The sequence below is a fragment of the Primulina tabacum genome, chromosome 11 (genome assembly GCF_025594145.1).
Source record: "Primulina tabacum isolate GXHZ01 chromosome 11, ASM2559414v2, whole genome shotgun sequence".
Classification (NCBI taxonomy): domain Eukaryota; kingdom Viridiplantae; phylum Streptophyta; class Magnoliopsida; order Lamiales; family Gesneriaceae; genus Primulina; species Primulina tabacum.
In genome coordinates, this window is record NC_134560.1 from 2994338 (window position 1) to 3009442 (window position 15105).

Genomic DNA, 15105 nt, shown 5'->3' on the forward strand with positions numbered 1-15105 from the left:
TGCATTCAACTCAATATATACATCTAATTTATGTTTGTATCTAAATACAGGTTTTACCAAATATAAAAAATAAAATAGGTATTTTGTGAGATGATATCACATATCTATATTCGCTAGACTTCATTTATATTTTTGGTATAAAAATAATATTTTTTTATAAATCGAGTGATACAAGAGATATGTTTCACAAAATCGTCGTATTAATTTAAAGTAAAAGAGAAAAGAAAAATTTGTATTTGTTTTTTTAATGGTAAAATGTACAATAGGAAGCATGGAAGAGTGTAGCACACGCACACGAAAAATCGCGTGGTTGGGGAGTGTTGAGAAATGTCTCAAACGTAACAAGCTCTGTGGAACTCAATGCTAAAGCTGTTCAATCTACCATCAGAAATATATAAATACACCATAACTAAAAACTCCATGTACACTTCCTTTCACCTCCAGGGAAAAAAAAAGTAAAAAAAAGGAAAAAAGATTCAGCCCTTTTGTCATCTATCGTCTCCGCTCCTCTCTCTCTCTACCTTCTCTCTCAACACTTTCCGTCAATGCCCTAGATCCACCCATGTCAAGCCATGAATCACTGCTGACCCAACTTTTCATCGATGCCTCATTGTCTTTTCAGTCACCAATTGTGAGCCCTTTTCGGTTTTCTTATCGAATTTCCTTTTTGAGCGTCTGGATACATCATTGGTGTATTTTCAGTTGTTGGGTATTCCCTGTGTTGAACTCTTTCTAAGAGTTCCTCCAAGTGTTTGTACCAGTTGTGTCTTTATCAAGCGTTGGAGTTGGTTAATTTACGTTTCTGCTCAAACTGTATTGAGTCCGGGCTTAAAGTTGGTTTCTTGGATGGATTTGATTGTTTTGAAGAAATGGAAGAAGAAAGGTTCCTGGGGTGACTAAATGTGTAAAGAAGTCCGATTTGGGAGATGGGTTGTTGGTGAATTGGGTTTACTTAGCGAGAATGGGTTGTATATGTGGTAGGCCCTATGCCATTGATGATAGTAACGAGAGTCCAAGGGAGAGGCCATCAGGTAAGGAATCTTCGGATTTGCGGGCTCCAAGGGCTGTTTCTTCTCGGAGGGAGGAGAATTCGAGGCTGAAGGATAGGTTGGGTAGTAATAGTAATAACAACGAGGGCGGGTTTATATTTGTAGACAAGCAAGTCAATGGTTCATCCAGGTTGTATGTAGAACAATTGGAGAAGAAGCGGGAGAAGGCCGAGTGTGTAACTGCCGCACACCATCCTGGGGCGGGTATGGTTCCCAGAGCAATTGAAGGGGAAGAGGTAGCAGCTGGATGGCCACCATGGTTAGCTGCTGTGGCTGGCGAAGCTATTAAAGGGTGGGTCCCTAGGAGGGCAGACTCTTTTGAAAAATTGGATAAGGTTAGGCTTTTGATGTTTTGTTTGTTGCATGTATCAAACTATTTTGAAATGTAACTCATATGACATTGTCTATGCTCGCTTGATTGAAACAGTGGATGATATACAAGTGTTATGGTTTAGATCCAATATCATCCATTGATATGAATGAACCGAAAGAGTCAAGACTATGCCTTTGAAAGATGAAGTCCTTTTATGAGACCTCATTGTTTGCGTGTAGCCCAATAGAACTCTGTTGATGCATAAGAATTTGCATTTATGTTAATGAGTGATTCAATTAGCAGCTAATGTATCTATATGCTTATTATTTTCAACTATGAATTTGATAACCGTATTCTCCAGTCTCCACCAACTTCAAATTCTGGAATGATGATAATGACTTGTCATCAATACAGCTGCATATTCTTCTTAATTTGGGAGGCTAAACTCTGCTGTTTTAAACCCGTATTTTATTTTTAAAAACCCATGGAGTGGGTTTCATATTTGGCCATTTTATGTCACTCCCAGACGAATTTATGTATGAACTATCTACGATCTTGAATCCCTTTTTGACAGTAATGCTGCACCGAACAGCGTAATCATGCGAATATTATGTGATGAATGTAGGAACTCTATCACAGTCTTAGAGTGATTGAGAGCCAACAATTGTGTGGGTTTATAAAAAAAATTCATACTCAATCACCTGACGTGACTCAAACACAAGCCATATGTCCTGGAAAGCCGATGGTGCTACCCATAAGCTACTTGAGCACAACAATTGCATTTTCGGATCCTAATCAACGCCGAGTTATATTGACTTGTGTGTCATATAGTATCTGCTTCTGGTCATATACGTGTGTTATCACAATTAAGTCGCAAGTTATGCTACTTTAATCTGTATTTTCTTTCTTGTCTTCCACATGTTTGTAATGAAGTTTATGCATGTTCCTGTCATAAGCCAAAATTCTGTTTATGTATGATATTTTAATTTTAAGTACACTGATGATATGTGCTCTTGCCAAGATTACTCTCTGCTAATACTTAATTTTTCTTTGTGGCCTTCTTTTGTACAGATTGGCCAGGGTACTTACAGTAATGTTTATCGTGCCCGTGATCTTGATGCAGGGAAGGTTGTTGCTTTGAAGAAAGTGAGATTTGATAATCTGGAGCCAGAGAGCGTTCGCTTTATGGCGAGGGAAATTCACATTTTGCGCAGGCTTAACCATCCAAATATCGTTAAATTGGAAGGTCTAGTTACTTCACGGATGTCTTGCAGCTTGTATCTTGTTTTCGAGTATATGGAGCATGATTTGGCAGGACTTGCGTCCCGCCCTGGCCTCAAATTTACTGAACCTCAGGTGTGCGCAGATATTCTGTATTTCCTACACTATCGTATAATGAAAATTTCTCTCTTTTTGCTTCAAGAATTGTGTTTTTACTTACATGCATTGCTTCTGACCTTGAATCTCAGATTTGAAGGACCAAAACGGTTTTGTTCTTTGTTCCAGGTTAAGTGCTATACGCAACAACTTTTACGTGGGCTAGACCATTGCCATAGTCGTGGTATCCTTCATCGAGATATAAAAGGCTCCAACCTTTTGATTGACAATAATGGGATCCTGAAGATTGCAGATTTTGGTTTGGCTAGTTTCTTTGATCCTCAGCAAAGTCAACCGCTAACCAGCCGTGTTGTGACACTGTGGTATCGGCCACCAGAGCTTTTACTTGGAGCTACGCATTATGGTACTGCTGTAGATTTATGGAGTACTGGATGCATACTTGCTGAATTATATGCTGGCAAGCCTATCATGCCAGGAAGAACGGAGGTACATTATTGTTGTAGTTTCTCACTTTCAACTGTCATGAGGCGATGAAGTTCTTGTGAAGGTCTAAAGATAATTTATTTTTAGAGTAATTTTAAGTACAATGGCGGGGAAATCACAAATCTGGTTTTTCAGGTTGAGCAGTTGCATAAAATTTTTAAACTCTGTGGGTCACCTTCTGAGGAGTATTGGAGAAAATCAAAGTTGCCCCATGCAACAATTTTCAAACCCCAACAACCTTACAATCGTCATGTTGCCGAAACATTCAAAGATTTCCCTGCACCGGCATTAGCACTCATAGAGATCTTGCTGTCCATAGATCCTGCAGATCGTGGATCTACTTCCTCTGCTTTGAAGAATGAGGTAACATTTTCTACTTAATATTTTTTTAAGGTCACATATTGGAATGAGTCGGTAAACTGATTGTTTAAGAATTCTTACATTGTTTGTAACTCTTCTCGCAGTTCTTTACGGCAAGACCATATCCTTGCGATCCTTCAAGTTTGCCGAAGTACCCTCCTAGCAAAGAGTTTGATGCTAAAGTACGAGATGAAGAAGCAAGAAGGTAATTGTTCAAATTTGAAAGTTACTGTCTATTTTTCAGATAGTAGAAATCTAAAAATTATTGAATGTCTCGTAAATGTGTGGAACATGTAGACAAATAGCAGCTGGGAACAAAGTTCAAAGATATGACCTAGAAAAGAGAGGACCAAGAGAATCTCGTGCAGTACCCGCCCCTGATGCTAATGCTGAGTTAGTCTCATCTATGCAGGTAACTAACTATACGGCCTGTCAAATATTGTTCCAATTTTTTACGCTGGTTGCAGAACACTATGATGGGTGTAATATTCTTGTATTTAATTATACAGCCAAGGCAACTTTGTCTTGAACTTGATGAAATATAATCGATGTAAATTCCATCTTTATTTCATCAGACAAGAAAGCATTTTTAAGATCAAACTTGAATTTAAAATGTTTCTGCATTAAAATTTGTTTTTCTGAAGGCAATTATTATGATCACTTTTGTCTTGAACTGAATGCAGAAAACAGCAATATTTAGATGTATATTAGGTTTTTTTTAAAGGAGATGTAAAATATATTTCAATGATGGGTTAAAATGTGGACCTTTTTGAGTTATTATTATTGTTTTATTTGGCCTATTATTCTTGCTCCTTTTATGTGTTTGACCATCAGACAGCAGGTTCTTGAATCTGATCCTTGTGAAACCGCGTAAGCTCTGTATAGGCTTATATCTAAAGTACATCCAAAACTAATGTGTTTTTTGAATACAGAAAAGGCAAGGTCAGTCCAACCCCAAGAGCAGGAGTGAGATGTTTGACTCTCATTTTGAAGAAGCTGCATCTGGTTTTCCTATCGAACCACCAAGACCATCCCAATCTGTGGATGAAGCAAACAATGAGCCTCATGGAAATATCCACAAGAGAGCTTCCCATTCTGGGCCGTTGGTTAATCGAGCTGCCTGGGCAAAGGCCGGAAAGAACTTGGAAGATGCTCCTAAAAACCTGGCTGTGGCTGAGTTAACAGCCATGTCTGGTTTAGTTGCTGCAAGAAGGAGCATGCTGTCTGAAGAGCGTAGGGATAAATCTTTGCCTCAGCACGAAGTTCCAAAACTTATCGCCAGGTTTCCTGGATCATACAAAGAGGTTTCAAGTTCTGCAATGAGTCAAGTCCAGAAGAATCATTCAAGTGCCAATTCTCAGCAGCACGATGACGAAAGAACTAGCAACAATCCTGTACTTGTAAGTAGTCATATTATTTTTACTTTATGAGGCATAGCTATCGAAACATAGCGCTGGGCTGTTGTACTTATAATAATCTCCCTCCAGCTCGGTTATGGGTCGAAGGGAAACAAAATTCACTACTCGGGACCACTTCTGGTTCCTTCAGGCAAAGTGGATCAGATGTTGAAAGATAACGACCGCCAAGTTCAAGAAGCTGTACGACGAGCTCGACTGGACAAGGCGAGGATGAGAAAACTCCAGGCTGACAGAAACCAGCCATCAACAAATTCATTATTTGTTTCAGGTCGTTGAACAAGAAAATTCAGTTGGAAACCATGGAAGAAGGAAGATGTCACCAAAATTATGGGTGAATCTCAATAATTAGTTTATTATTTTTTTGTTCTTGTGGAAAATGTGAGAGGGAGGAAATTGTTGTATAAATAGGGGTGTAACTACACTGTGCTGCCGAAGGTAGGTTGTGGCCAGTTCCCTTAGAGTTCAATGGGAAATCCTTCCATTTTCTGGATTCTATTTGGCAGTCTTTTTCATCTGTATGGAGTATTCTTGTAGAGCTTATCATGATTTTTAAGTTTTATTACTGCATAGTCTCTTGTGTAAATGTTCGGAGCTGTTGAAAACACGTGCTGGTCACAAAGCGTAGCTTATGCCTCCTGATATTTTATTTGGCAATTGTTCAGTCAGATTTTTTTTGTGAAAGAAAATATAAAAGTTCTAAAAAGTAATTTTTTTTATGTTAAAGATGATATAATCATTTAAAAATTTAATTGTAATAATTTACATAAATTACATATTTATCAAAATGGATTTTTATAATATTTTTAAAAATTAAATGAAGTGTTTTGTAATCTTATAGGTATTTAGGATATTTTTTTGTTTACCAAGCATTGCACCATAAAGCCCCTAATAATAATAGTAGAAATAAAAAACTTCAACTTGAAATTCAATACCAGATAACTACTATGCAAAAAGCAATCCCAAGAAGAATTTGCACACGAAAACAGAAATTTGATTTCAATTATAAATAATTTTCTTATCTTATATTTTTTTATCCTTTCAAAAGATTGTTGCACGTTTTTTCAAGACTGAATACAGAATTAACATAAGTGCATTAATTAAAAAAAACCAAAGAAAAATGTCAATAAATGTAGAAAGTGAAATTGAAAAAAATCCCAAAATAGTAAAATTTTTCGACGGTTCGTTTGATTTTTATGTTTATAAATAAATAAATTGCTTCCACATGTTAGAAACGGTTTCCACTTGTTGATAGCCAGCCTGATATGCCACCTTCTTGTTGGAGGGGAATGCCGCCATAGCCTCCTATTCTCGGAGAACTGATTTCCCCTTATCTACAGTATTTGTACTTATCCATTAAATTAAATTCCTGCAATTTGTTGTGCCTCAGATAAGGAGAAAACCGACAATATTTAATTAATAATCGAAAGCAGAACTAAACACCGCGTCCGATTTCTGTTTTTAATGACTTTTTTTTCTCACATTCAGAGGTTGGAAGCTTATAATGAATCATGGGTTTTCCAAAGAGAGTAACTTTGCTTCTTTTTATGCAATTTACGTCATCAGATTAGGTTAACCACTAACCAGTCTACAATTTTAACACAGCCACACATAATTTATTATATAATATTTTATTGTGATTCAATTTCGACATCTTAGAGACTGTGTTGTTGGGAATTGAAGATACTGTGGACCATGTATCTGCAGTATAATTTTATCTTTTATTATTGGATTAAAACCATCAAATATAAAAATTTAAGATTACATGTTGCTACTTTTCATTTGAATTGGGGATTGGGAGCTTGAGGATGTGGATTAGCCACGTAGCCATGGGCATGGAACAGGAGATTGGAATTGGAGGGGGTGGAATGTGGCTGTAGATGATAACATAGCATCCATTTAGGGTTTACCAATAAAAAAGGATATAACGAGACTCGTTTTCTGACATTGTAAACATTCATTTATATAGGTACCCATCAGGGGATTGTACATGAGGCCTGTGTTTTTTTAGCACCTTTTTTTGTGGTTTGAGTAGACGATCCAAATTCCTTTTTTTTTTCTTGGAAAAAAATACCTTGGGGAGCAAACATGAGGCTCTGGTGCTTTCTAGAGATAAAAAAGCGCACTGTTTTATCACTCCTGTTGAGCTTTGAAGAAAGAGTTAAGATTATCAGTTTGTGTGGTTCTCATGTGTTTGTTTGCTCCATCTGAAACTCCAACTAGCTTAGCCTCTCTCCCCTTTTCTCATATTGAGTACTGGTGCTGCTTGCTGTATCTCTTTTTCTTTCTGTGTTGCATATAGGACTTTTGTGGGTTATCCGAGTTACCAGTTTACCCTTATTTTGGTGATTTGCTTGAAGGAACATTATCTGATGATGATCTTGGGATGGGCTGTATCCTCGTTTGAATGAGTTATTTTAATGAAGATGCAAGTACATGTATAGACATAATCTAAGCTTTAGTATTTCGTGGCTATGACTTGCACTTGATCGAAATGGAGGTTTTGGTGGTGAGAGAACTTGTAAAAAGTTTGTGGATAGTATTATCGTGCTATATCGTTTGTGTATGCGATGGGATTCATGTAGGTACACTTACAGGTGGATAATTATGGAAGGCTCGTCCGAGTCAAACTGGCAAAGGTCTGATAATTCTAGGGGGTTAAACTCTTCATCATTACTGGATAGAAATCCCAGAACTTTTCAAGCAAGAACTGTCAGATCGTCGGGAGGCAATGCATCCCATGAATCTGGTTTAGTATTAGTGAGAAAAGGGAGTGAACGAACGCTGTGGCCCTGTATCAACAACAAAACTCAAGCTGGGGCAACCGAGGATGGTGATGCAGCTGGAGGTCGGAGCTTGGAATGCAATGATGTTAGCCTGAGACACTGGTTGGATAATCCCGAAAGGACGGTGGATGCCCTTGAGTGCCTTCACATATTCTCTCAAATTGTAGATATTGTAAACCTGGCACATTCTCAGGGAATTGTTGTTCACAATGTCCGCCCCTCGTGCTTTATCATGTCTTCACTTAATCGTGTTTCTTTCATTGAATCTGCTTCTTGCTCGGATTCGGATTCTGACTCGATGGACTATGGAGAAAACAGTCAAACAGCTGAGTTTAAGGGTCCCGCTTCACCTTCATCCCATGATTTACACTCACACCTCCGATCAAGAAGTCAGTTAGGCATACAAGATTGTGGGCCCCCGACTGATGTTGTGAATCCCACTTCCCATATGAATTCGGATGCCAGTTGCATGCAATCATTATCAGGTCAGGCTTTGCAAGCCTCAGAAGTCATTGGGAACGAACGAACAGGTGATAAGAAGAATTCCTTTCCAATGAAACAAATATTGCTCAAAGAATCCAGTTGGTACAGCAGTCCAGAAGAGGTTGGCGACTGTAATAGTTCCTGTGCATCTGATATCTATCAGCTTGGTGTCTTACTCTTTGAGGTAAGTGGTAGGCAGTTCTTTGTGTGAAAAATTAGTACGAGTTTACCTTTCCGATGCTTGTCACCAACTTCCTGGTTTTCTTGGTGTTGATCTTTAATGAGTAAGATTTAGCGTGATGAATTTTTTTATTCTAGGACGTTACTGATATAATTTTTTACTTGTGAGCTAGTTATTTTGCCCTTTTAATTCAATGGAAGAGAAAGTCACGACTATGGCAAGTCTGAGACACCGGGTCCTCCCTCCCCAGTTACTTCTCAAGTGGCCTAAAGAAGCTTCATTTTGCTTGTGGTTGCTACATCCAGAGCCAAGTAGCAGACCGAAAATAGGGTGGGTTTTTGTCCGAGCATTTCCAATCCGTTGAAGCTTCAAGTTTTATTTTCCATTATTATTTGTATTCATTTATTTCCTGCAACATTATCTCCCTTTCATACGAAAAAGGTTTCTATTATCCACTTCAACAAGGCACGTGTTTTTCTTTTGACAATGTATCTGGTTGAGTTAATTACGAGTTTTTTGTAATTCTTGTAGATATTGGGCAGTTTAGATACAGAAGTTCTTAGCTTTATAAAGACTTGGAACTCTTGGACAATGTGACTTTTTTAGAATTTATTTTTTAAATAATAAACAGTTTTATATTCGGTTATTTAATGAAAAGAGTTTTTTTTTCCTACTTCTATTTTAGGAATGAAACGAGCTTCTTTTGATATATTTTTTGAGGTGAAGTTGGAGCAAAAGCCTAAAAGTCACATATTTCTATCTTCTAGCTTTTGTTTTTTTAAGCGTAGTTTTAGAGATGAAGACCCACCAGATGCTACCTGTTTTTGAGAAGGGCATTTTGTAAAGATAAGGATTATTTCTAAAACGAGCTTCTCTATCCAAAGTAGCTCATTTTGTAGACTCGTAAATTACTTGCCTTGAGAGTACTATATGCATAAGAGTGCTAACATTGATTTATTATGGGGAAATAGCAGAGTTGAGCTGTCTGTTCTTGTGAATTTGTGCATGCTTGAGCTGTTGCTTAAAAATATGAAAGCAAGAACGTGCGCTTTGTCGAAACTGATTTAGATATTTCATTGCATTTGATATGCAATTACCTGCAGACAAATGCATTCTATTTTCACAGGAAAAATATAAAATGGGTGGATATGATAGTCATCAGACTGTTCATTTATATCGTCATACATGTTCAATCTTTCTAATTTCTATGATCAAGTGTGATTTCTATATAGCATATTTTTTTTGTACATCAGACGGTCCCATCTTTACTAAACTTTGGTCCCATCTTCACTAAACTCTCCACAAATACTCTTCTCGGTGGATTTGTCTCGCAGATGTGTGTTCTGTTTCTAAGTTGTGTTTGACAGCCATGATACTCTCTTTCTGTTTGCAGCGAGTTGCTGCAAAGTGAGTTTTTGAATGCACCAAGAGATGGCATAGAAGAACGAGAAGCTGCCATAGACCTTCGAGAGAAGATAGAAGAGCAGGAGTTGTTGCTGGAGTTTCTTCTGCTACTGCAACAAAGGAAGCAGGATACCGCAGATAGCTTGAACGAGACCATATCCATAATGTCTTCTGACATAGAAGAAGTCTCAAATCTGCAGACAGCTCTTAGAATAAAAGGAGGCCAAAAATTAGAGTTGGCCGAGAATTCCACCTCAGGTTGCCAGTCAATTAGCATTACTGGCGCTGATGAATCTGGTAGTTCAGGTTCTAGAAAGAGAATTAGGCAGGGCCTTTGTGACAGCAACCCAGGTGAAACTTCCCACCGTGCAGATGAACATCAAAAGTTAGAGATGCCTTCTGGATATCAGGGGAACGATCTCTCCAAAAATTCTAGACTGATGACTAATATTAGGAAACTGGAATCAGCTTACTTTTTAACGAGATGCATGGCTGCCAAACCACGAGGCAGATCATTGGCCAGAAATTTCCCTGTCAATAGTGATGGTAGAGGATCTATTTCTGCAACTGAAAGAAGTTCCATCAGTAATCCATCATCAAAAGAAAGGTGCAATGAGCAGAAGCAAAGTGGATGGATAAACACATTTCTTGAAGGCCTATGCAAGTATCTATCTTTTAGTAAGCTCAAAGTTAAAGCAAACTTAAAGCAAGGGGATCTCTTAAATTCCTCCAACCTCGTATGCTCCCTTAGTTTTGACCGTGATGGGGAGTTTTTTGCGACTGCTGGTGTAAACAAGAAGATAAAAATTTTTGAATACAATTCAATCTTAAATGAAGAACGTGATATTCACTATCCTGTGGTAGAAATGGCAAGTAGATCGAAGCTCAGCAGCATATGTTGGAACGGCTACATTAAAAGTCAGATTGCTTCAAGTAACTTTGAAGGGGTGGTGCAGGTAAGTTTGATATTAAATGTGTAAATCTGTTCCACTTACTCTTCCAGTGATTAATTGTGTTGTGATCAATTCTCTCTGGATATATTTTCAGGTGTGGGATGCCATGAGAAACCAAATTTTCATGGAAATGAGAGAACATGAGCGTCGTGTGTGGTCTGTAGACTTTTCAGTGGCTGATCCAACCATGCTGGCTAGCGGGAGCGATGATGGTACCGTTAAGCTCTGGAATATCAATCAGGCAATTCTATTTTTGCACTTGGTGGATGTGAGCTTTGAAACTAAATGTACTAAAGCATCTAGTTATCATTGCTGCATGAAGTAAATTCTAGAAATGTAACAAGTTAATTTTCTTGCTTCAATTGCCACTGCAGGGAGCAAGTGTCGGTACCATTAAGACAAAGGCCAATGTCTGCTGTGTTCAATTTCCCACTGACTCCGGTCGCTCCCTTGCATTTGGTTCAGCAGATCATATGATATATTACTATGATCTTCGTAACTCAAAAATTCCCCTTTGCACTCTAGTTGGTCATAACAAAACAGTGAGTTACGTGAAGTTCATAGATTCAACAACACTTGTGTCCGCATCCACGGATAACACACTAAAGCTCTGGGATTTGTCCATGAACACAGCAAGAGTTATCGATTGTCCTCTGCAGTCATTCACTGGCCACCTTAATGTAAAGGTGTGGTGTTTCTTATTTTTTCTTTTAATGGTAATACCGTACCATAAATAGTGGACACCATTATTCGAAATGTTAATGTGCATGATTAGTTGATTACTCACAAACAATTTCCGGGACAGTAGTCAGGTACTCAGGTTCAAGTTCCATTATTTTGTTGTCGATTCAGTATCTCTTTGATATTTCCCCACCCAATTCTAATGCCCAGATATTGCAGTTAACAAAATTATAATAAGTTTGACACTGATGGATAGATCACCCATTTTTCAGAATTTTGTTGGTTTGTCTGTATCTGAAGGCTACATTGCAACTGGCTCAGAAACAAATGAGGTATTTTACGTGGTGCTGTATATTGATACTTGCTATACAATCTGCTTTTCGTCTTTTAATTTTTAATTAGTAACTACATATATGCTTTCCTATGTAGTTCTTTCTAGTTAACTGCTGCTGATAATTTTTCGTTCAAGACTGCTACTCTTGCCTGTAACAGACTTCTCTAAACATGTTTTAGGCCATACCCTCTTCTTGTGACCAAGACCAGAAAATAAATTGACAATGATTTTAAAAAGAGTAGCAGAGGTAACATCTGTGCATTGTTGATTTGTTCGGGTGTGGTTGAGATGGGGACAATTACCTGTGGTGGTGACTAGTGAGGCCCCGATCTTTACGATGTTTTGATTCCCGGCGAGATAAATCAATTGAGAGGACTTAAAGAAGTCACTCACCTATCATGCATAGGGCTCCATGCGCACACAATTACAAGTAAATAACGATGTAGGACGCTTAGTTTTCTTCTAAAGCTGAATTGTAATTTCACCGATCATGTTCGGTGTCGTCTTGTTCGGTTAATAGGATGATAGGTGATTATTTATCGAATAATAAATCATTTGATTTTATAGGATAAGAAAGAAAGTAGAACAATTAATTAGTAAACCGAACATAGGATGAAGATGTATTAGAAATCTATCATTATTTCATTACCATCCTATCAACTGAAACAAATGATGTCGTCAAGGGTAATTGGGATAGTACTAGCTTACATCTGTGAGAGTGGGATAGAAGAGGATAAGTAGGGATACTGGAAAGAGGCCATTGGCTTGAAGTGGGCACAGGAATGATGATTAATTCTTGGGGCGACCATCGGTCACATGGGTTGAGCCAAATGCATGTATTTTAATGACCCTTATTGATAGATGAAAGGCGCCCGATACAAGAGGGTTCAGTGGCATGGAGTGTTAGAAGAAAGAAACTAGATTCCATAAATAAGATGGTTGGATTAAATCCATTATATTAAGCATTTATTTTCAAAAAATTCATGATATAGTTCTCGGGAAGTTATCGTCCAGACCAGTCTTTGCTGGTCGCGTCACTTAAAAAACAGCTAGTCCTAGCATATTTGGTGCAGATGGTCTGGGAAAGAAGTTTCTACATTTCTTTCTTTCTCTCACCGCAGTTAGGGCAGTACCGCAGAAGAAATTTCAATAAGAAGATGTATAAGTGGCATAGTTATTCGGGAGAGACATACTATATTAATTACGACCCTCAGCTACCGCCTCTCAAATCCTTTTCACTGAATATTACATTGTCTTTCTTCTCTCTAATTTGTTTATATCCATGCAGGTTTTTGTTTATCACAAAGCATTTCCCATGCCCACACTAACATACAGATTTAATAGCATGGATCCACTTTCCGGTGACGAAGTGGATGATACCACACAGTTCATTTCTTCTGTATGTTGGCGTAGCCAGTCTTCCACGTTAGTTGCTGCAAATTCTATGGGAAATATTAAGCTTCTGGAGATGGCTTGACTACTTGAACTATTCGGAAAACTTCCACAATCCACTCAGAGTAGTTGATGCTGGGGTGATGGTGCATTGAGAAAAAAAATTGCTGTAGCTTTTGTAATGGACATGATTTTAACACGGAGAATGAGATTCATATTTTTGATTGAATGTGTATATATAAAGATTAGGAAGGATAAGGGTGAGGGGAATACGTATATATATATATATATATATATATCTAACATACATATAAATATATGACTTCTAATTGTGAATTTTCCAATATACCCTTATTCATTTAATGTAGCAAATTAAATCAATAATTTTTTTGATGGGTTCTTTTATAATTTAATATCTATCTTAAATGCCTTTAGATATTAATGCATATTGAATTTATCAATTTACCCATAATTTTTCTTTTTTGCTAACTAAAATTTGTTACTAAAATCAGTGTATTTCTTCCTATGAATATTTAATATTTATATCTTTTCTTTTATTTTATTTTATAAATTGATTTAAGTAATAATTAAATAAATAGTTACTCAATAATTTAGTGATTTCACTTATGATTCATCATGTATTCTGATAATATTTTAAATAATAATATTTTTAAAATTAAAGTTTATATTATTATATATTTTGTTATCAATTTTCAATTGCGTTCTAAACATAATATAAAGTATGATGAAATTACATACATAAAAAACAATTTTTTTCTCTTTTCTACATATTAATTAATTTATCATTATATATGATGAATTTATATATATAAAAACTATTTTTCACATTTCAAAATAACAAAATTATTATTTAATATTACTCACTTATTAAATTAACTAAGTTATGTTTACTAATTCATTGTGCATTATTTCTATGATTGCAACTTAATGAAACATAGGTGAGGACATAGAGTGGTCACCCTAACAATTAATATTTGTGTTTAAATTATTATTAGTAATTAAAACTACTTTGTGTTCGATGAAATTATTTGATTAGTGAAGATAAATTTGATTTAGAAAAATGATTTCTAGAATGTAAAATAACACTATATCATATTTGTTAGGTTCAATAATTGTTTATGTAAGGTATAACAATCGAAATATGACGTTTGAGTTGTTTTACGATTTTAAAAGAATTTAGTTAATGTTGAATCGTTATTTGGTTATAACTTTTGGTAAAGCGGCAAATGCATGATCTTACAATTGATATATATAAGAGTCAAAGTCATGAGATCGATTATATATATTGCAATTAGTGTAATTATTGATATTGTTGGAGTGCAATAATTGTCATTGTTGGATACATCGATCGAATCATGATGATTGAGCTATTATACCGTTTAAAATATTTGAGTTGATGTATAATATCTATTCTAAAAAAGGAAAATGTTAAACAAAATTTGCAAGGAGTTAAAAATTAGCAAAAACACAATTGATATTTAACTTAATAACAAGTTTAGGGGTTTTATTTTAACATCAGTATGATAATTTAGTTAATTAAGAGATTTTATTTGACAATCACTATATGCACTCTATTTAAATACATTGTGATTTTGGTTTTAGTAAATTTACTATTCTCTTAATTTTATTTTTATTTTTTTCCATTGTGAATGATATTTGGATGAAGAATATCTTTGTTAATTTGATAGAACTGTCATTATGTTATAATCATGCAAATTGAAAAATGTTATATAAATAAGTGAATTTATATGATTTATCTTCATGATGTATTTTTATTTATTGTGGTATGATATATTTAGATTAATAAATACTCATAAACAAGATGTTCAAATGATTTTAAAAATTATCTAAATCTCGTTGTTATATTTTTCATTATTAATCATCCACGTGTATCGCACGTGATCATTCCTAG

At 36.1% G+C, this 15105-nt stretch overlaps 2 protein-coding genes across 5 annotated transcripts; both read left to right on the plus strand.

Moving 5' to 3' along the window:
* The first annotated feature begins 399 nt into the window (after nt 1-399).
* On the plus strand, nt 400-5595 carry LOC142517883 (putative serine/threonine-protein kinase At1g54610). 2 transcript variants are annotated; one of them, XM_075620381.1, is made up of 8 exons: nt 404-1384; nt 2434-2718; nt 2869-3186; nt 3319-3546; nt 3648-3748; nt 3841-3955; nt 4476-4943; nt 5031-5595. In XM_075620381.1, exons 1-8 carry the CDS (start codon nt 962-964, stop codon nt 5235-5237), a joined length of 2145 nt encoding a protein of 714 aa, XP_075476496.1. In that variant the 5' UTR covers nt 404-961; the 3' UTR covers nt 5238-5595. The 2 variants fall into 2 exon arrangements, with proteins under 2 accessions (XP_075476495.1, XP_075476496.1); XM_075620380.1 differs by having other exon boundaries at nt 400-1384; nt 2434-3186.
* A 636-nt stretch (nt 5596-6231) lies between these two features.
* On the plus strand, nt 6232-13462 carry LOC142517632 (protein SPA1-RELATED 4-like). Of its 3 annotated transcripts, none has more exons than XM_075619961.1 (7): nt 6233-8411; nt 8581-8738; nt 9802-10768; nt 10860-11033; nt 11140-11451; nt 11719-11778; nt 13069-13462. In XM_075619961.1, exons 1-7 carry the CDS (start codon nt 7524-7526, stop codon nt 13255-13257), a joined length of 2748 nt encoding a protein of 915 aa, XP_075476076.1. In that variant the 5' UTR covers nt 6233-7523; the 3' UTR covers nt 13258-13462. The 3 variants fall into 3 exon arrangements, with proteins under 3 accessions (XP_075476078.1, XP_075476076.1, XP_075476077.1); XM_075619962.1 differs by having other exon boundaries at nt 6234-8411; nt 10860-11006; XM_075619963.1 differs by lacking the exons at nt 11719-11778; nt 13069-13462 and having other exon boundaries at nt 6232-8411; nt 10860-11052; nt 11140-11393.
* The last annotated feature ends 1643 nt before the right edge of the window (nt 13463-15105 follow it).

What these genes read in the sequence shown, in the direction of transcription:
- LOC142517883 (XM_075620380.1), top strand. Translation starts at nt 962, where the DNA reads ATGGGTTGTATATGTGGTAGGCCCTATGCCATTGATGATAGTAACGAG. An exon ending in TCATGCCAGGAAGAACGGAG is followed by an intron (nt 3,187 to 3,318) that starts GTACATTATTGT and finishes CTGGTTTTTCAG; the next exon opens with GTTGAGCAGTTGCATAAAAT. An exon ending in CTAGCAACAATCCTGTACTT is followed by an intron (nt 4,944 to 5,030) that starts GTAAGTAGTCAT and finishes ATCTCCCTCCAG; the next exon opens with CTCGGTTATGGGTCGAAGGG.
- LOC142517632 (XM_075619961.1), top strand. Translation starts at nt 7,524, where the DNA reads ATGCGATGGGATTCATGTAGGTACACTTACAGGTGGATAATTATGGAA. An exon ending in TTGGTGTCTTACTCTTTGAG is followed by an intron (nt 8,412 to 8,580) that starts GTAAGTGGTAGG and finishes CTTGTGAGCTAG; the next exon opens with TTATTTTGCCCTTTTAATTC. An exon ending in CTGGCTCAGAAACAAATGAG is followed by an intron (nt 11,779 to 13,068) that starts GTATTTTACGTG and finishes ATATCCATGCAG; the next exon opens with GTTTTTGTTTATCACAAAGC.